The following is a 21,101-nucleotide window of genomic DNA, read 5'->3' on the forward strand; positions in this document are numbered from 1 at the left end:
AGTACTATTTTGGTACAAAACAAAAAGAATTTAAATCACTTTAGCTTTACAATAAATCTCATTGTTTGCAAGGTGATAATGAGTTGTGGTGAGTACATTTTACGCCTTTTTTATTGTCCTATATATTTGTAACCACTCAAAGATGTAAAGATGATGGATGACCATTTTGGACAGGTACCTCCATTATAATGTATATACATGTGTAACCATGTAAATGCTTAAAGTTTTGATGACTGCCTCCTCTCAGTGCGCAAGAGAAACAAGGTGTTGCATCGGGGTCGGTGTAGTGCAATGATGTTAGGTGGACATTAGTGTCTGGGTGGGGATACCCACGGTGGTGTAGGAAGCTACATATGGGTGATGGGCTCGCTAGGATCAGCCTTGCCCTTCTTGCCATGGGCTACGACAACTATCTGAGGCATGGCTTGACATATCCATAAGAAGGGCTCCTCAATTGTAGATTATCTTGTGGATGACTTCTCATTTCAGCTCTTCTGAGGGCCATGTGAAACTCATTGTGATTAATGCCTTCATGATCCCATACATCTCATTCGTGTCTCTGATTCAAAAAATGGACAAATTAAATTGGGAAGAATTTTTGAAAATTATCAAATGGTTTTTGTGGAAGAACAACACAAAAGCCAAGACTTCTTAGCAATGGGAGAAATGGGAATGGGTGATGAGACCCAAGAATCAAGGCAGTATTGGGATATTGACCCTGAGCTACAAGCAAAGGCTATGTGTGCAAAACTAGCAATCTCGTTAACTAATCAAAGGCAAAGAATGAACGGTGGGGTATAATTAACAAAGTGGAGCTTGTCTCACAAGGAAGGAAGTGCATGATGAAATTCAGGCTTCTAACTAAACTTTTCTTAACCTTGAGGGTTGCACAGGGAAAATAACACGAAGTGCAATAAAGCAACATTGACACCAAAATGAGACTGTCAAATACTTCAAGTGCTCCATTTTGCACTGGTTCCCTTACTCTTTAAGCTTGGAGGGGGGTTCCTTGAATTCCTTTTGGAGGGAAGTTGCGAGAAAGGTGAGTAGCAAATGGATCTCCAAAATATCACATCTTTGGGATAATAGCAACCTCTACTAGAAGGAAGTGGATCAATTAGTAATTCATCATAATTTTGAATACTAGCGAAAGGCTTCTGATCAATGGAGTCTAAAAAATTATGTGCTATAGTCCTACACTTGTAATCAAGTCAAAAAGCCTGGCATTGGTCCAAAGATAAAGTTTTTACAATCCCCAAGACTCTAGATACCTATAACAAGCTGACCTTCAAGGCCAACTGGTTCACTCCGCTCGTGAAAATATGGAAGGTGAATTGGCCAAAAGAGCGATGAGCGATGATTGTAGTGTTAATATCATATGAGATATTAAATGGCCAAACTGCATCAAGGTATTTACAGGAAGTTGTCATTGGATCCATCCCAACTACTTGTAAAGGACATTTGTAGTCTAATGATCAATAGTGGCTATGATGCATAGGTGTCTTTGTGTTACTTAATATGTGGTGCTCCTCTTGAATGCAACCTCTATGGGATGGACACTTGATCTCCTTTTAGTTATAGAGATAAAGGAGAAGGTAAGAAGTGCATATAATGCAAAAGATCATGCAAGGACAGCTACTTTCATAGTCTACATAGTAGGGATATATTCAACATAGATTGTCTTGATGATGGTGTGTCATATGCACGGCTTGGCAAGCAACAGTCTCATGAATCAAAATCTTAAGTCTTTTTCCTCTACATGTGGTTTTAGGTATAAAAACTTATTGGCCGAGGGCTACAGGGGGTGGGGAGGGTGCTGGTTTAGGCAACATATTAAGGTTCAAGGGGTGCTGCCTGTAACATTGGTAAACCTTGATTAATAACCAAGAGTACGCCACCAGAGAGAGGATGCCAAACGCGTCTAAGTTTTGAGGGTGAGGAGGCCTAGGGTCAAAATCCCCATGTGCGACATAACTAGCATGGATAGGTAGGCCACTACTATATATCCAAGCTTTGAGATGCTATAATTATCTCATATATGATGTTGTGCACTCTCTAGCCATCTTCGGTTGGGTGGTGAACCAAAGTACCTTGTCTCTAGGCCCTAGCATAGATCATTGTGGTATTACAAACTCGTGACAATTGGTGTAAGTATAAAACAAGTACAAAAAGAGTGCGTAGTAGGAGGGAAAGGGGGGCCGGGGCGAGGGGGGGGTTGCTGTTGAAAAAAAATCAACATCCATACAAAGATGTGCATATGGAAGAAGCCATAGCAAAAGAAGATAGTTTTCTCACATAGACTGCCCCATGATTGTGAAAGAAGATTATGAACCTATTAACACTAGGTTGGTAACCTAACAAGACATAAAAGTGTCCTTTCAAGGTTTTGAAAAAAACCTCCAAAACCATAGTAGATCCACTCATTTTGTAAAATCCTTGTTATAGTTCAAGGCCTACTACACATGGAAAAAATAATAAACTTGTAAAATTTCTCATCTTTTGGTCACACCAAGCCTCCAAAGTTGATGGACCAATACATTTTCATCAAAACAGTCATTTCTTACGTTTTGTTGCATAAAAATAAGATTAGGGATTTTTGTAGGACTTGAGATAAATTCCCTAGTTAACTTCAATGGGTTGGTGATCAGAACATATGATTGCTTCTCACTCACTATTTTTTGTTTTGCCAAAAGAAATAGGTACAAAAAAGTTGGTTTTTTACCATTCTGCAAACCTATCATCAAAGTTTCTATAGCCACGCTCAATACAAATAATATATGCATGTTTTCTTAGTTCCCTATTGTCCTTTAGGTTTATAAGGAGCCATTGAGCATGTCAAAAGAATAATACATCTCTTACTAAGGGGAATCTTGGGGATAAAGATGAAGTGCTAAATACAGCAAACATGAAAAAACTTGGTTCAACATTATGAGTTATAGAATCCCATAGAAACTATTCAATATCTAGCCAAATTTGATCCTTATGACTAGATATGGTTACTACCTACAAAATGCATGTAGTTGTCACAAGAAACTAACAATATTGAAAAATCTATACTTGATATACTAGAATGTTTCGTTTTCTTTTATAATTGAAAAAATGAATCATCATTGTCTACTATGCAAAATAGGGTATTAGGTGCCCCAAAACTCAAGGAATATTAGCTGTATGTTACAATATGCAACATAGAAAATCAAAACTGTATTTGGATATCATGAAAGCCACCAAAAAAATCATAAAAGAGCTAAAATTGGCTAAAAAACAGGATTTGACAATTTTTGTAATTTGATCATAACATACAACTTTCACATTTATTTCTCCCTAGAAGCATCAGGACATGTTGAGGACTACTAAAGATAGTTCTCTAGCATTATAGACCTCACAAACATGAATTCTAGAGTGGTACAGTTGCAAAAAGTTGAAAAAAGCCAAAAACAGGACCCGTTTTTTCACACAGTTTAGGTTGTGAAATGTTGTGCAAGGACAAGGTTAAAGATAGAGTTGATATTCCAAAAAAATTTCGAGTTTTTTTCAGCTCATGAGACAACTTTCTAGACATATAGCACCTGAAAATCCATTTTGAAACTCTTGACATAATTCAAGGAAAATGGTCACTTAACAGGACATAAAAGTGTCCCATTATCAACCTAGTGTTAAAGATACTATCATAAACTAACATATTAAAGATACTACCAAGGTTAAAAAAAAGCATGTGACAATGAACATTAAATTATAAGGACCTAGTAAAGGATTTCAGGGGAAAGCATTCATGACAAGAGCCATCAAGCATTGAGGATAATACAAATACCCAATTTTATTGATTAGCAAGCATGTTAGGATGCCAAGTTGGGATGCCTCCATTGATAAGTTCTCTTAGATTATATTATGAAACTTTCGGGGAACACTGTTGGTGGTAACAATGATTAAAAGCTCTTGAGTGAAATTCACATTTTAAAGCCTCTGGAGAGAAATATATCTTTGTACATGAAACCTGTCTTTGTCATGGGATGAAAACCCCAAATCAATAGTGACCATGAAGACTAGCAAAGATGATAAAAGACATGAAGTTCAAGGAGATCAACCTGGCCACCAAAAACATGGAGATTATCATGAAGAAAAAGACCCAAAAGAATGTCAACCTTAACAACGATCTCATCCCTACTGAGATTCTTTCCCCTTGATTGCAATTTACGAAGTTGAGTTCAAGGGGGGACTCATGATTGATAGCAATCAAACAAGAAAAATCATGCCTTCAAGTGTGAATCCACACATTGGTGAAAAAAAAGTTTTCCCTTTTGCCTCTTAATCATGGTACAAAGCCTGCAATCAAACCGTAACCATGAAGATTGGCAAAGATGTTGACGACATGAAATGCAAGGAGATCAACATGGCCAACTAAAACAAGGAGATTAGCATGAAGAAAAAGACCCAGAACAATCTCAACCTAACAATGACAATCTCCTTCCCTCTCTTTGTAATGCATGCCTTAGCTGGTGTTGCATCATCACTCATCACCATCATCTTAAACTGCATTGTAAAATTGCAATCATTTAGGGCTACAGTAGTTTGATAAAAATCCTAATTAAACCATTGGATTTGAGTTGATTTAAAGGAGCATGGGCCATCCTACGAGTATGATCTGGGAGGACCCACAAGGTAGGATCCAAGTCCTCTAGCTAATCCGTAACAAACATTCTTCCTATAAATCGAGGCGAGTGTTGGTGTGAAGGGGGACCCTAGGATTAATGGCACCGGGGGTAATATGGTCACAATCCCTTTTGAGCACCTCTAGCATATGCACTCTCTCTATTAAGTGGGTGATGAAGGGCTTTTCCTAGTGATTTGACTTCACCTTGTGTAAGTACTCTATGCATGCCACCTAGGACTTTTTGAAGGATTCTGTGGAGTCCAGCATTTTTCTTCTTGTGATTTAGGGCCACTCATGCACATGGGCTTGGCCACGTGGGTATATCTCATACAAAGTGAATGAGAGGCTGTCTGTATTTGAAGCCTATCCCTTGTAACACTATATAGGCAATAGAGACTAAGTACTGAGTGTGCAACTCTCTCCCTATAATTTTTAAGCTATGGAGTTAAAGATGTGGATTAATCAACCCTAGTCTAAAATTTAAACTAAGAGAGAGAGAGAGAGAGAGAGAGAGAGAGAGAGAGAGAGAGAGAGGAGTATTTTAACGTCGTAGGAAACTATCCCAAGAGACCTTAAAGATCTATCCAACAAGGAGAGTTAAACTCAAGACCTATTATTCAAGAGGGAAATGGCATAACCAATCTACCACACTTGAGAGAGAGAGAGAGAGAGAGAGAGAGAGAGAGAGAGAGAGAGAGCGCACACACACACACACACACATGTATACTACACACATGAAACCATGATTTGCACTTCATCAACAATCCTTATTGTTCATACTTACTCTTGTGTCCTACTATGATTTTTGCCAGAGTACTACAATGCTGAGAATCCAAAGTTACCAAATAGCTGGACACTGGCTTTAGCTCCCTATCCAAGGCTTCTTTTGTGGTAGGCAGACAAATGTAAACTCAGCTGCCTAGCTGTCCCAAAACAACGAAACACAAAATTGTCATTCCCACGTCAGGAATTCTCGGATTTGTTACCATAGAAGCGCTTGCCTGCCTCCACAGCTTCTCTGCAACATAAAAAACAGTCAACTTTGCTGTTTCCATCAGAAAAACAAGCATGAATGAATGTGTGTGTGTGTGTGTGTGAGAGAGAGAGAGAGAGAGAGAGAGAGACCTGAATGCATTCACTAGTTCCTTATTATTCGGATCAAGCTTTACACCTTCATAAAAAGCATTTGCAGCTTCCTCGTATCTCTGCACCCCAGACGATTTCATCAGGACTAGACTATTATAGAGTATTACTCTGCCAAAAGGATATAATTCGGACCTGCAAAAGACGAAGTGCTGATCCCTCTCTATAGCATCCTTTCACCCAATCTGGGAAAAGCTGCCTCACAAGCTTAGCATCTGTCAAAGCTTGTTCTGGTTGACCAACTCGCATCCAGCAAAGGCTACGGTTGGACAGGACAGTGGCATTGTAAGGATCAAACTCTAGCGCCTGGAGTTTAAAAAACTCTCTCTCTCTCTCTCTCTCTCTCTCTCTCTCAATATACAGCTAAAAGCCACATAACAAGTTGCAATTATAATTGGGAAAAACCCCTCAAGATCTCTAGGGAACACAAAGCTGAGGTGAAAAGTCTATGGATCGGTACAGGTCTCTAATATAAGTGCAGATAGGAAGAGTAGGAAGTTGATGAGGTGGATGACTCTAGTACAGTGCTGCACAATCTGCCCAAGACATACTACAGCCCCAAGACGTAAAACTCTGCCAAGACGACATCCGTTGATGACTCTCTAGACTAACTAGTGTCTCTCTCTCTCTCTCTCTCTCTCTCTCTCTCTCTCTCTCTCTCTCTCTCTCTCCTCACAGAAGACACTTCTTGTTGGTATGAACACAGGGAGACACCTCTTGTTGGTATGCACAAATGATAGCTTGGTTCAAGCTGCATGGTTTTGACATGGATAGATTAACCCCTTTCCAGTATTCGCACATGGACTGAGGTCACTCAGCTCATCAGACACGACTTGATTCAGTTAGACGCCTATGCGTGTGCTTGGCACGAAGATGGCTTTCTACAGAGAGCATCTCCTTGAGCTTACAGAGGATGGTTTTGTGACCAGACCCGCCTACATGGACACTCATCTATCCCATGGATTACGATGTGCTATTGGACAGATGCGCACATCATCACATCAATTAGAGACTGAGGCTGGTAGATTTAGAGTACTAGCAGAGGCCAGCTTTTGTCAGTTACGCCATATAGAGCCAAAGACAGCGTTACATCACATATGTCACTGCCCAGTGTACTATGAGATACGAGGCCGTTTCCATTGCCTATTCAGAGAGGGTTTTGGAGCATTGGCCAAAGTTATGAGATATCAGGATCAGAGATGCGTTGGGCTCTTTTTATTGCAGCTGCACACACATAGGGAGAGCCTCTTGAGGAGACTAGAGAGGGAGATCACTCATTTCTTCAAACTACATACGCGACATTCAGATGAGCAAGCATCACAGCACACTTCAAAGTCCACCTGTACCAAAGGTACACTAACTGACAGGGCCACTGAGCTTGGGAGATCCAGACACCCACGATTGCGAGGGTCATCGAGACATCGGTGGAAGCTACATCAGAGGGTTCGGACTATTCTGGCACGACATGGGAGACGCCCAACCAGAGTACTCACTGAGGAGGACATCGATGAGCTTCGCCAAAGAGCAAAGCTAGATAGCATAGGATAGGATCTTGATTCCAGCATCTCAGCCTTTCATTTCATTTCATTACATCCAATTTCATTTCGCTCCATTTCACTTTAGCTTAGTTCAGTTTCGGTGTTTCCCTTTTCAGTTTTCAGTCTTTTACACAAACATTGTATCAGATTCACCATTTGTAAACTCTTTCGTCTCATAGGTCACTTTGGCCTTTTGAAGACGTTAATATATCATTCCATTTTTGCATATGGCCAGGATACAGTAGAGTACACAGATGCATACACATATTTTGGTGTGGTATTTACAGGACCGAAGTTTACTCTTAAGAAAGCAGCGGATCACTAGATTGTCCAGAGCCTCTGCGGCCTTGGGAGGGTTGGAGAGGATGTGTTCACAAGTGCAGTTTCAGGAACCACGAACAAAACTTTGGCTCTTTGATACTGTGGTGGCTTTGGCTATGCTTTATGGGGTCCAGATTTGGGGACCATCTGTGGATCAGGATAATTGGAAGTCAATGGAGAGACCGTTGGTATCTATGATTTCCCGAATGATTAGAGCCAAGGCCTCCGTACCACACGCGATTACCCGAGCGGAACTAGCTGCCCCTCCGATAGAAATTGAAGCTCTTACCAGATCAGTGTCCTTTATACATGGTTTGTGGGATACAAATAATTGCCGATATACTAGATTGGCCCTCGAATCCTCTCGACAGTTAGCAATGAAAGGAGATACATCATGCTGGTATGCACAACTGTCCTCGTGGTTTTAGAGACACGGGTTCAGTATGGAAAGATTACCCCCCTTCCAATACTCTCTTGAGGCTCCATCACTGGCAATCACACGAGTGGAGATTAATAAAATCATCCGCCAGGATCTTATACAGTTGGACACTAAGAGGACATGGGTAGACCCTACACAAGAATTGGGCACAAAGATGGCCGACTACAAAGAAAACTTCCTACAGCTATCTGAAGATGGTTTTGTGATTCGCCCGAACTACATGGATACCCACCTGTCTCATGGTTTGAGATGTGCTATTGGTCAGATTCGTACATCCTCACACCAGCTGGAAATTGAATTTGGCAGATTTAGGGGAATCCCACTTGAGAGCAGAATTTGCAAGTTATGCGGAATGGAGCCGGAGACAGAATTACACTACATATGCCATTGCACCGTATACTATGAGATACGTGGGCGTTTCCATTGCCTATTTAAAGAAGGCTTTGGACCTCTAGATAGTCATGCAATACCAAGATCAAAGGTGCTTAGGCCTGTACCTACTAGAACTACATCGGCACAGGGATAATCTAATGAGAAGACAAAGAGCACTACAGCCTCAGAGGCAGATCACAGATTTCTTCGGATCGAGAGAAGCAGGAATGGAAGGAGAAGCAAGAGGCCAGCAGCGAGCACAAAGGAGTACCCACATTCATACCAAAGGCACCCTCATTGACAGGGCGATTGAGCTTAGGAAATTGAGACGACCACAACCGAGATGCAGAAGCACACTTCACCGGAGGAGACTGCAACAAAGGATTAGAAGCATTCTAGCCAGACACCCAGAATGCTCCTAAGAAGTTTATCTAATACTTTGTATTTAGTTTTTCGCATTTATTTTCACACTTTCACACTTTTCAGACATTGTACCAGATTCACCACTTTTGTATCAGTTTGGTCTCATAGGTCACTCTGGCCTTTTGAAGACGTTAATATAACATTTCATTAATATAACATTTCATCTCTCTCTCTCTCTCTCTCTCCATCCCTCCTCAGATACTCCACTACCTACATTCAGTTCAGTTTTGTTTCATTTGTCTTTCCGATAGACGGATGACATACACACCATGTACATTTGATTTGTCTCATAGGCCGATTTCGGCCTGACATAGACGTTAAAAATCTTTCTTTCTTTCTCTCTCTCTCTCTCTCTCTCTCTCTCTCTCTCTCTCTCTCTCTCTCTCTCTCTCTCTCTCTCTCTGTGTGCATCTCCCACTACCGACGAAGGCTACAACAGAAGATACAAATCACTCTAGCTCGACATGCAAGACGTGCAACCAGAGTACTGACCATGGAGGAGGTCGATGAGATCCGACAGCGATCGATGAGAGATTTCATCTGAACCCACAACCCCCCCCCCCCCCCCCCCCCCCCCCCCCATTTCCTTTCCCCTTAGTGTTTTAGTGTTAGTTCTTTGTAACTTTGTAATTTCCGTACTTGGACATGGTATCAGATTCACCAATTGCAACTTTTTGGTCTCATAGGTCATTTGGGCCTTTTTGAAGACTTTAATATAACATATCATTTTATTTCATTTCTCTCTCTCTCTCTCTCTCTCTCTCTCTCTCTCTCTCTCTCTATATCTATCATTAATATAACGTCGTCGACCCCCTGTAGGTGCCCAAAAGGTCCTTATCTATAGGGAAGTAAATCTGATACAACAGCCTAAAAGGCAAAGAACAAGGCTGCCTAAAGGCATAGAACCTGTAAATCCATCAGGAATTGAAAAACCTTAATATAACGCCCGCAGGCTGGAACAACTATATACCTGAAAAAAACAAGGGAAAAAACCCACCTAATGAGGGTAAAAGTGCCCTAGGAACAAGGTGGAGAGCCGAGAGGAGAAGGCATCCACAGATGCCTCTCGATGATAGGCACCCTCGTAGCTATCGAGCGGAGAGTCCTTCCAAGTGTGTGTTGAGGGGCAGCTATGCTACCCAAGACCACCAAGCAACCAGGAAGAAATTGAACCGGCAGGCAGGAGGATGGGCGAGAAGAAGCACAAGTAGACACCTAAGAGTGTTGCTACAATATCCAAAGCCCGAGGCAAGCCAAGGTACGAAGAAGACAACAATTGCTTGTCAAGGCCTACTATCAAACAATTAGTAAAAGTCGGAGGAATAGGTGACAATGTCAGGGAGGCCAAATCCGATAAGCACTCTACCAGATGACTCATACTAGTGAAGAAAGAGAGCCGAGGGATCAATAAACTCCATGCGAACAGCTTGGGGCTTCAACGTAAGTCAGCAGCAAAAGCAGACCGCGAAGCCATACATGCACGCACGACACAGAGACACAACAAGCAAACACACACACACACCGACCCACAGTCAGACAATCACATACGAAAACCCACACACAAAACCCAAACTAGAACCAGACACAAAAGAAGAACACCCATTGTATCAGTGGTCACACATACCCCACACAGACTCATCACCCATTATATCATCCTCTTACATCGAGCACCCATTGTATCGGTGGTCACACATACCCCACACAGTTCCAGCTAGTAGCACTTCTAGATTCATTTTCGTATCTCTTTTTTTGTACCCAGACATGGTATCAGATTCACTAATTTGTAACAAATTGGTCTCATAGGTCATTTTGGCCTATTGAAGACGTTAATATATCATCTCTCTCTCTCTCTCTCTCTCTCTCTCTCTCTCTCTCTCTCTCTCTCTCTCTAGACATCCACATATCTATCCAACCTTACCTCTCTCTCACCCCCATTTTTCTGTCGCCCTCACTCTCATTTTTATCTCACTCCCTCTCTCCATTCTCTCTCATCTCCTCTCTCCCTCCCTCCCTCCTCAACCCCCCTTTGTCTTCTCTCTCTAGTGCAACCCTTTTTGACCTAGTAGATAGCAATTCAGTCTTTTGATCATAACTTCTTTATCCGAACTCCAATTTGGGTGATCTATAGCCTCAATCGAAGAGCACAACGTCCTCTTCACGTAGATATAAAAATAGAAAATTTCAAAGTTATGAAAGGCTTTTTTGCAGCAGCATTTCTGAAGTGAACAGGTTCGGGGAAGTTGACTCTCATCTCTTATTTTACATACAACGTCTTCCGGCATTTGCAAAGGTTCTTTCTTCAACAAGATTCACAACCATTGTAGAAAATGATCCAAAATCTCACGAGCGTGGAGATAGCAACACAACCACTCGACCAACAACATCAGAAACCATGATCATGGCATACTTGGTATTGTTGCAAAAAACCATAAACAAGCAAGGTGAAGACTTACGGGCACTTGCAAGAAGAATGCCATGCTAAGAATTCTTGTGGTTGAGAATGAGAATCTCAAGAGGACACTTGAGATCACGTTTGATGTAACTTGAAGAGGAAGTCAAGAAATGTAAACGCTCTCTTGTGGACTTGAATGCTTTGAAGGAGCGCATGAGCAAAGTAGAGCATGACCATGTATTGAAAGAGGAGAAATTTGACACCATGAGCCGGGATGTATGCGACATGAAAAATGTATGCACAAACAAGTCTTAGCCTGATGTATGTGGTAACAATGTGGTTCCTAATTCCTTCTTCATGCAAGCTATGGCTCAAACAAAGAATGTTGAGAATGTGGATGTCGAGGAGTTGAAGGAACGGAAGCAACGCTCCAAGAACATTGTTATTCGTGGAATTTCCAAAGAGAAGTTATGACACCTCCTCTCTTGGCATTGTTATCCAAGATTTCTTCAAAGCCCACTTTGGCGAGCCAGAAGTTATGGTTTATGAAGCACATACAGTGGGTAAGCAAGGAGCTCCTCGCTCGGGAGAATGGCCAATCGTATGCACCATGCCAGATGAGACCAAACGAAAGATTATCCTTGATAATAGTTGGATTTATTTTACAGATACAAAATGTTTTGTATGTGAAGATCTCACTAGTAAGCGACAAAATATGTGTCGCAAGGCATATGAGAAGAGGGATAAGAAAAACAAGGAGATTTCTCATGAAGAAAATGTAAAGAGGAGGCAAGTCTCTCGAGCAAATATGAATGTGCGACCTACAAGGCCGAGTTACAGCGGAAAGTATGCTTGTGGAATTGCAATGGATATCCATGGAATGAGGGGTTTGGCATAGATGAACTAGCAAGCAAAGCCGATGTTGTACTTGTTGAAACTTGGGAGCATGATACACAAAGGATTAATGGGTTGGAGGATTACAATGTACATTCATTGATGCGGTCAAAGAATCTCAAGCAACGAAGAGGGCGAGGAGGGGTAGCGTGTATGGTTAAGAAAGGATTGGAAGATTTTGTATCAATTGTGAAAGATGACGAGCACAAACGTTATGTAAGGCTGAAAATTATGACACCTAAAAGAGTACCCATTTTTGTAGCCGGTTGTTACATTCTTAATCATGATCCCCCCTTTTATGCTTGCATGGATAGAGATCAGCCATTTTTTGATTTAAAGAAGGACATTGCTTATTTTAAAGGCAAAGGTGATGTAATTGTCTTTGGGGATAATGCTCGCACAAAAGCATTGCAACATGGTACTCAACAATTTGATAATGTATGGTTTCAAGGGAGTTGGAGGAAGTTCACTTGTATGATTGTATTTCAATGGATGGATCACTGTGGAAAGTTACTTTCACATGTATGCAATAGCACGAGTATGCTTATTGCCAATGGTGTATCTTTGTGGAGTGGAACCAAAGGATTTACATGTAGAAAACACAATGGGGATAGTGTGATTGACTATATGCTACTCTCCGAAGCCATCATGTATCACATTAAGAGTTTTACGCTTGGCCAATGAACCCCAGGATCAGACCATCGGACCTTGTGTATTGACCTTGCATGTGAGAAACATCTAGAAATTTCCATGGACCACATGAAAAGAAATGGGCAAACAAGATCTTGGATATCGAAACATTTGTTGGTGATGCAAAACTTGACGAATAGTTGAACTTCTCATCAAAGGGAGGAAACTCACTCTCCCACTCACCCCCAACAGTGCCTACTATAAGAGGCACCTTCGGCAAAACTTGCTAAACTGGCCTCTCTTGCAGCACGTGACGCTGATCTTGAGCTGCCTCCAACTGCTGGTCCTCATGCTTTGTTTGTTTGTCCAGCTAGTCAAGAACATTCTCTCCATCCTTATACCTCTCCTCAGCAAACCTATCTAGGGGGTGCTCTGCCTCATCCAACTTCTGTCTCATTACCCATCTGTAAATAAGGATAGGCTATGCTTGCCCTTGTCTATCCGCCTGTCTTTGTCTTTGTCTATGTGTCTGATCAACACTGTGTTGCTCCTCAGCACTGTGGTGTTATTGACTCACACCTCTAATCTCTGTCATGTTGTCGCGCAAGGTCTTGCTACTGTGCAAAAGTCTGATGGATGGTTGTGGTCATCCTACAACCAGTTTGTCCCTGTAATCTCCCTCTAGGACAATCCCTCAACAAATGCCCTATCTCATGACATCTAAGGCACTGGTTCAGTCTGCTCGTAATTAGGATCCTCTGCGAGTGTAGCACCTCTTTCCATAGCCACCTTAATAGATGGCATAGATGTCTAGGTATGTACTGAGCGTATAAATGATAGGCCAAAAGTAGAGCCCATTTGTCTCAACATCTCTAGTAACTAAAACCGTGCAGATAGCTCAGGAAAAGTAATTTTATACGATATTTCGGGACCTAACATCTATCTTCGAAAGCAGCTGATGTAAAATCTTCATTCCATGGATGCAAAAAAATCAATCTGTCCCCAAGAGTGAGAGAAGTGTGACTGACGACGCTAGAGATAAGCTCTGTGATGAGAAAATGACAATGAAAGTATCTCTGCCCAAAAGGATGATATCCTCCACTGTGACATTATCTAGGGCAGCTAGGCTACACTTCAACCACTCCCAGATTGACGCGAGCGAGAGTGCATCCAACCAGACTACCGATAGCGCCGCTAGGAGAGAGAACATCAATACAGTCATCTATCTTGTGCTCAATTTCCACGATCGAAGGTACCATAATACTCGAGAGTAGAGACCCCAAAAACCAAGGTCACTCATCCAAACCCAAACCCACTCTCACTCCTCCCTTACAAGTGTGTGAGGATGTGTGTGTTGACAAAGAGAAAAAGTAAGTCTTAATGTGTGCTGTGTATGTGCGTGTCACTCCCCTGCTACCCTAGAGGGGCCAATCCACTTACACCACAGACTCAACAAAGGGTGGATAATATCAAGCCACTTGCAGGTGAGAACCTCTTGCAAAGCTGACAATGCTGCATTGAGAACGTGCAAACATCAAGCCTTCCCAACGTTTTCACAATGTGATGTTGGCTATCATGGAAAATATATCACCTCTGGACTGTAGATCGCCCTATCTAGCTATCTCCAAGATTATACTCAAAGTACCTTTGTAATATCTGAGCATGAACACCGGATTAGAGTCGGAACCCTCGTAAAATAGATGTGCTCCTAGAAGATGCTAGAGTCAAGATATTGTGCGCTAAGTGACAAAGCCAAAATATACACCTTCTCTATTCAAAAGAAGAGTAGTCGTTCTCCAAATGACATGTGAGGCCGGGCATATCCATAAGAAGTGATTGGGAGACTCGACATCTGAAGTATACATCAAAGGCATGTGGGATCATGTTCCATGGAAGCAACCCAAGTCCCTACTGGTAATCTGCGATGAACAAGCAGCCATAGAAAATATGTGATCCATCCAGCTATACAACATCCCAAAGTGTTGACTAGTCCTGCTCTCTCTACTATGAACTAGGGCTATGCATCCAGTATATTCAAAGAATGACATTGAAGCCGGATCATGCTCCACAGAAGGCCAATGCCATGCCCCTGGATCCTAGTAAAGATGAGAGATCAGTCTCCCTTTCCATATCCATAGCCGCAAGGATGAAGCCTCCACTGCACGTAAATAGAGGTCTACACTGCATCTCTTCCCCTTGCACTGACTACTCTGACTAGCTCCCAGGTAGAATCTGCTAAGATGGGATCTTGAATATCCTCACTAAATAATCTAAGGATATGGCCAGATCTGTCCTGCTACGGAACCACACTAAAAAGTAATTGGAAGTGCTTTACTAGGATGGGAGTCCCCTCCTCATAAAAGTAAACCCACATGCTCTTGCATACTAGGAGCACCTCGAAGCACCTGAACCCACTGCACATGTATAGTTGCCTCAATCTCAACTATCCTCTCACTCACTCCTTTGCCAATATCATATTGCTCTGCCATCTGACGTGTTGGTAAGGGCCTGGCCTCAACATAGTGTGTACTGGTCCATAGTCCCAGATGGCCCAATCAATGAGTTTCCTCTCACCCAACTCTCTACGCTCAAAATCCAAAACATGAGTTCCATGAGTGGTTCTCTCTCTATCTTCTTCCTAGTGGGGGGTGACAACCTGGTCCAAATCTACATCCAATAAAGCCCTCAATAGTCACAATAATCCTCATTGAGGGATACAATGAAAAAACACCTCTAATCCAAGCCTATGGAAAGGACACCATGAGTAATGTGCCCACGTGTTCTAATGTGGGTGTAGGATGGCAAGCGGTTTTTTCGGCTTCATTTATGAAAGCGATTGACAATCTACCCATTACTACTCTTGGGTGGGTGGGGTTTTTTTTAGGGGGGGGGGGGGGGGGGGGGTGGTTGAAGGAGTACGAGCGGAAGTGCGACGCGAGAGAGAGTGCGAGAAGAAGAGCACGACGATATGGTGAACTCGCTCTACTGTAATGTGTAGAGCATAGTGAGTTCTTATTAGGTTTTTACAAAAGAACATGTGTACATACCTGGTGGCCCGCCCACTTACCTGGGCGACCACATTGGGCTTTATACCCCAACAACCTCCCACTTAAAGTCCAATGTGGTACTTTAAGTGTGAGAGAAGCTACTATACAAGCTAATATACAAGAGATGTAGAGAAGTGATGTACTACCCTACACCTAACTGCTTGCGAAAATGCGCAAAGCTCTCTGAGGGAAGTCCTTTTGTAAGTAGATCAGCAGGATTTTCTGTGGTGTGAACTTTGACAAGATGAAGTTGCTTATCCTCGAGCATTTCCCTGATGAAATGATACTTCACATCCACATGCTTTGTCTTTGAGTGATAAACTGGATTGTGAGCCAATTGTATAGCACTTTGACTATCACAATATAACACAGGCATCTCTTCTTTGATTCCCAAATCTGTTACTAGTCGATTAAGCCAAATTGATTCTTTGCATGCCTCTGATGCTGCAACATATTCAGCCTCTGTAGTAGACTGAGTAACACAATTTTGTAATCTAGAACACCATGATACTGCTCCACCAGCCAATGTAAAGACATACCCTGACATAGACCTTCGGTTGTCTAAGTCACCTGCATAATCTGAGTCTATAAAACCCTTTACACTTAGCTCCTGACTCCCATAGCATATACGCATACTCTTTGTAGCTTTCAGGTATCTCAATATTCAATTCACTGCCTCCCAATGTTTCTTGCCTGGGTTTGACATGTATCGACTTACTACTCCCATTGCAAATGCAATGTCTGGGCGAGTAGCAATTATTGCATACATCAAACTACCCACTGCAGACGCATATGGAATCTTATCCATTTCAGCCTATTCTTCCTCAGACATAGGACAATCTTGTTTGCTAAGTTTCACATATGGTGGCAATGGAACACTCAATGCCTTTCCCTTCTCCATATTGAAACGTTGCAAAACCTTGTCAATATACTCTATTTGAGATAACCAAATCAACTTCTTTGATCTGTCTCTCTCAATGCGCATACCAAGTATATGACTTGCCTCACCCATGTCTTTCATGTCAAACGATTTTGCCATCTTTGACTTCAAAGCTGAAATTTCTTCCAAGTGCTTGCCAACAATCAACTTGTCATCCACATACAAAATAAGGATCAGCCAACTACCATCCTTAGCCTTCTTTGTATATAGACAGTGATCGAACTCACTACGTTTGTAGCCTTGAGAAAGCATAAACTTGTGGAATTTATGGTACCATGCCCTCGGTGATTGTTTTAAGCCATAAAGACTCTTTAACAACTGGCATACCCAATCTTCCTTGCCTTTCTCAACAAACCCTTCTGGCTGCTGCATGTAAATTTCCACATCTAAATCACCATGCAAGAACGCTGTCTTGACATCCATTTGGTGCAACACCAAATCTAATATGGCAACCAATGCAAGAAAGCATCTCAATGTAGTCATCTTGACCACCGGAGAGAAGACTTCATCAAAGTCAATGCCTTGTTCTTGCTAAAAGCCCTTGGCAACAAGCCTTGCTTTGTACTTTGGCTGACTATCATGAGCGGTGATCTTATACCTGTAAACCCATTTACAAGGTAGAGCCTTTTTGCCCTGTGGTAATTTAACTAGCTTCCATGTCTTGTTTTTATGCAGAGCTGTCATCTCTGACTGCATGGCCAATTGCCAATTCCCGGAGTCCTTCATTTGCACTGCTTTTTTGTAACATGAAGGCTCATTGCAATCAGTCAACATGGCATAGTTCATAGATGGAACAAACCTATCAGGAGGTCGCGTGACACGTCCAGATCTACGCACAATAGGTGGCTCAAGCTCAGCCACAACCTGTGGTTCTACTCTATCCTGTCCTTGCTCCTCTTGAGCTCTGACATTTTGTCTTGCACGTGCAGGTCCATCTTCTTGGAAGACAACTCTTCTAATCTCCTCAACCCTCTCTGGTTTAGAATGATATTTGGATTCATTAAAGTGAACATCATTGCTGCGGACAACCTTTCTGGATTCGGGATCCCAAAGTCTGTACCCCATCTCACCAGAATTACCATAGCCTAGAAAGATGCACTTTCTACTCTTTGGCTCAAGTTTGTTCCTAAATTCCTTTGGAACGTGAGTATATGCCTCACAGCCAAAGACTCTGAGATGCTTGTATGAGGGCATTTTGCCTGACCATACCATCTCTGGCACTGAATCCTTCTGCAAAACCTTGCTAGGAGATCTATTTACAAGATGAACAGCTGTTGATACAACTTCAGCCCAAAACCCATTTGGCAGCTGTGCATTAGACAACATACTTCTGACCTTCTCTTGTATGGTCCTATTCATCCTCTCAGCAACACCATTTTGAGGAGGATTGTAAGGAGCAGTAAGTTCACGTTTTATACCTTTTGACTCACAAAAGTCCTGAAAGACCTTTGAAACATACTCTCCACCATTGTCAGTGCGTAAGCATTTAAGCTTCTTGCCACTCTGATTCTCCACAAGTGTCACAAACGTTTTGAAAACACTAAACGCTTCATCCTTGTGCTTGAGAAAGTAAACCCATACTTTCCTCGAGTAATCATCTATAAATGTCATAAAGTAAGAAGCTCCCCCTAGAGATAGGTTAGGCATAGGTCCACACAAATCACTATGAACAAGTGCCAACTGTGTATCTCTTCTACTGCTTCTATGCTTATGTGGCTGCTGTGTTTGCTTACCATACAGACAATGTTCACAGAATTCAAAATCATTAAATGAAAAGCCAGGCAAATAACCAGAACGAGACAAGATTTCCATTCCCTTCTTGGACATATGTCCTAACCGGCTATGCCACAAAGAAACGTTCGGCTGCTCGTTTACATTGATTACATTTTTAGAGACATTTGATACATAAATCATGTAAATTCCTCCAGACTTTACTCCATGTGCTACTGTCGTAGAACCCTTGGATATCTTCCACATGTTCTGTCCAAAAGTGGTGACGTAGCCAGCATCATCAAGTAAACCTGTGCTGATCAAGCTCTTTGTAATTGCGGGAACATGTCTCACATTCTTCAGCGTGAAAGAAGAGCCATTCTGAAACTTCAATTGAACATCTCCAACACCTAAGATCTCACATGTCTGCCCATTGCCTAGCCGAACATGATCTTTAGTGGTCACATAAGAGGTAAACCACTCCTTGTTTGGAGACACATGAAGTGATGCCCCTGAGTCTATAATCCAGTCACTCAGTGCATTTCCATCAGATGCTGTAAGAAGAGTTGAGTCCATTGTATTCTTCAAGAAGTAGATGTCTCCTGACACTAGACTGTCATCCTCTGCAACAGTGTTTGTCACATTTATTTCTTGAATCTTCACTGAGGACTTGTTCTTCTCACCATGGTCTTCAGCTTTCTCTTTGCCTTTTTCTGCTTTCCATTCTCTGTAGTCTCTTTTCATGTGACCCTTCTTGCCACAATGGTAGCATTCTATGTCACTCTTGCCTTTAGCACTGCGGGACTTGCTACGAGACTGATTCCTCTTTCCACCTTTGTACTTTTCTTTGGTCCTTCCCCTGACAACTAAGGCTGTTCCTTTGCCTTTTTCCATTGTCTTTCTATTGGTTTCTTCAGTAAGCAGACTTCCTTCTACACCTGCTATGTTCAAACCATCTGGAGGTGCAGAATTACTCAAAGCTGTGCGAAAAGTGTCCCAACTTTCCGGCAATGTGATCAACAGGAACATAGCTCTAACAGGTTCATCAAACTTGACACCTTGAGCTGACAACTGACTGTAGATGGTGTTGAATTCATTCAGATGATTGGACATAGGTGTCCCTTCTTTCATCTTCAAGTCAACAAGCTTCTTAAGCCAGTATACCTGTGAAGCTGCACTCTGCTTCTCATAAAGATCACTCAGCTTTAACCATGCTTGATAAGCCGACATCTCGTCTGCTACATTGAAGTAAACGCTTTCTGCCAAAGTCAGCATAATGGTAGAAAGTGCCAATTCATCCATTTCGCTCCATTCATCTTCGTCCATATCTTCTGGTTTTATTCCTTTGAGCTTTATAGGTTTTATCTGCTTCTTTTGTACCAACACGTGCCAAATCTGCTTCTTCCACAATGGGAAATTGGTTCCATCCAGCTTCTTGATATTGTAAAGAGCAGTGTCATGTGATCCAGCCATAGCTACGCTTCACAGTAGTTTACTTTCCTAGGAAAAATTTGGCAGAGTTTCCCATGTAAACTGACCTCTGAACCAATATCAACCTGTCAAATGAACCAAGAAAGCTTCAGATTCTGCATAAATTTTGGCGGAGTCTCCTTTGTAAAATGGCTCTGGTGTACTCAAAAACAAACCAAAAAACAGCTCAAAAAACCACTGTCTCTCTAACACTGTAAGCTGTGGATAAACCTGTCCTGCACCTGTACTTTCTCTGACTGTCCTGTCACTGTCCTGTAAGCATAGACTGCGACAATGCCTCAACGGCAGTAAAGCAAAGATGCAATCCCAACTGTCTAACTCACAGTCAATACATCCTAGCTGCCTATCTAAGGGTGCTCGAGGGATCGCTCCAAGACCTGTATCACCGAAAGGATCTCAACATTCGAGAATCCCCCAGCTCAATAAAACCTCACTCGACCCTCAACAAAGGCTGCAGTAAAATCTGACAGTACATAGACTTCCCACAAAGTCATACATCCACAAATTTCCCACTGTATGTTGTAACCACTGCGGCGGTTGTTTGCTGCGTGACTCACAGCCAGCAAACCCTCAACAGACATACATCATCTCTGACAATACATTCCATGTGGAAGTACCTGCAATGTCAGGATGAAATCTGGAATATCAAGCAGCAAACACAAGCTACCTGATGAACTAGTGGATATCGCCTACAGTCTGTGTGTAGATGCGCCCGTGTCGTATGTGACACGCCTCCAAGAACTGTGAGCCGTCCTTCGATGTGTAGACAGCCACAAATCAACACTCTGGGAGTGTCGATATCCTCAGCACCTGCAGTCGTAGGCCGAAACCCCAAATTTGCAGAGTCGGATCTGCACCCGCCGAGACCACGTAGTCGAAAATGGCCTGCGCAGACCTTTGTCGAAGCCGAACGGTGGCCGAGATGACCTCAGAATGAAATTCTGAGAACACCAAGCCCTTTGGGCTTGCCCACAGGATTTGGGGCCGTGTCTTCGCCTGTCGAATTTCACTCCAATCTGAGCTGGTGACTCTACCCTCTTGCAGTGCTGCCCCGAGCCTCGATCTGAGCTCTGATACTAGTTGAAGGAGTACGAGCGGAAGTGCGACGCGAGA

General features: G+C 42.4%; 1 protein-coding gene across 3 annotated transcripts in view; it reads right to left on the reverse strand.

The window, feature by feature from the left end:
- Window positions 1-3,848: 3,848 nt before the first annotated feature.
- TPR10 (ankyrin repeat family protein) overlaps window positions 3,849-21,101 on the reverse strand; it is a 155,493-nt gene continuing 138,240 nt past the window's right edge. Inside the window, exons 11-14 of one of the 3 annotated variants that reach the window (XR_015190061.1) lie at window positions 5,927-6,097; window positions 5,774-5,853; window positions 5,433-5,666; window positions 3,849-4,320 (exon numbers count right to left, since the gene is read on the reverse strand). Coding sequence is in view for 1 of the 3 variants with exons in the window: in XM_086527259.1 (XP_086383385.1) it covers window positions 5,612-5,666; window positions 5,774-5,853; window positions 5,927-6,097 (306 nt within the window). In the remaining 2 variants the exon portion in view is untranslated. Of the gene's footprint in view, window positions 4,321-5,350; window positions 5,667-5,773; window positions 5,854-5,926; window positions 6,098-21,101 lie in introns of those variants that run through there. The other 2 variants (XM_086527259.1, XR_015190062.1) reach the window with 2 other exon arrangements.

Source organism: Adiantum capillus-veneris, chromosome 13, assembly GCF_014529385.1.
Source record: "Adiantum capillus-veneris isolate H3 chromosome 13, ASM1452938v2, whole genome shotgun sequence".
NCBI classification, from domain to species: Eukaryota; Viridiplantae; Streptophyta; class Polypodiopsida; order Polypodiales; family Pteridaceae; genus Adiantum; species Adiantum capillus-veneris.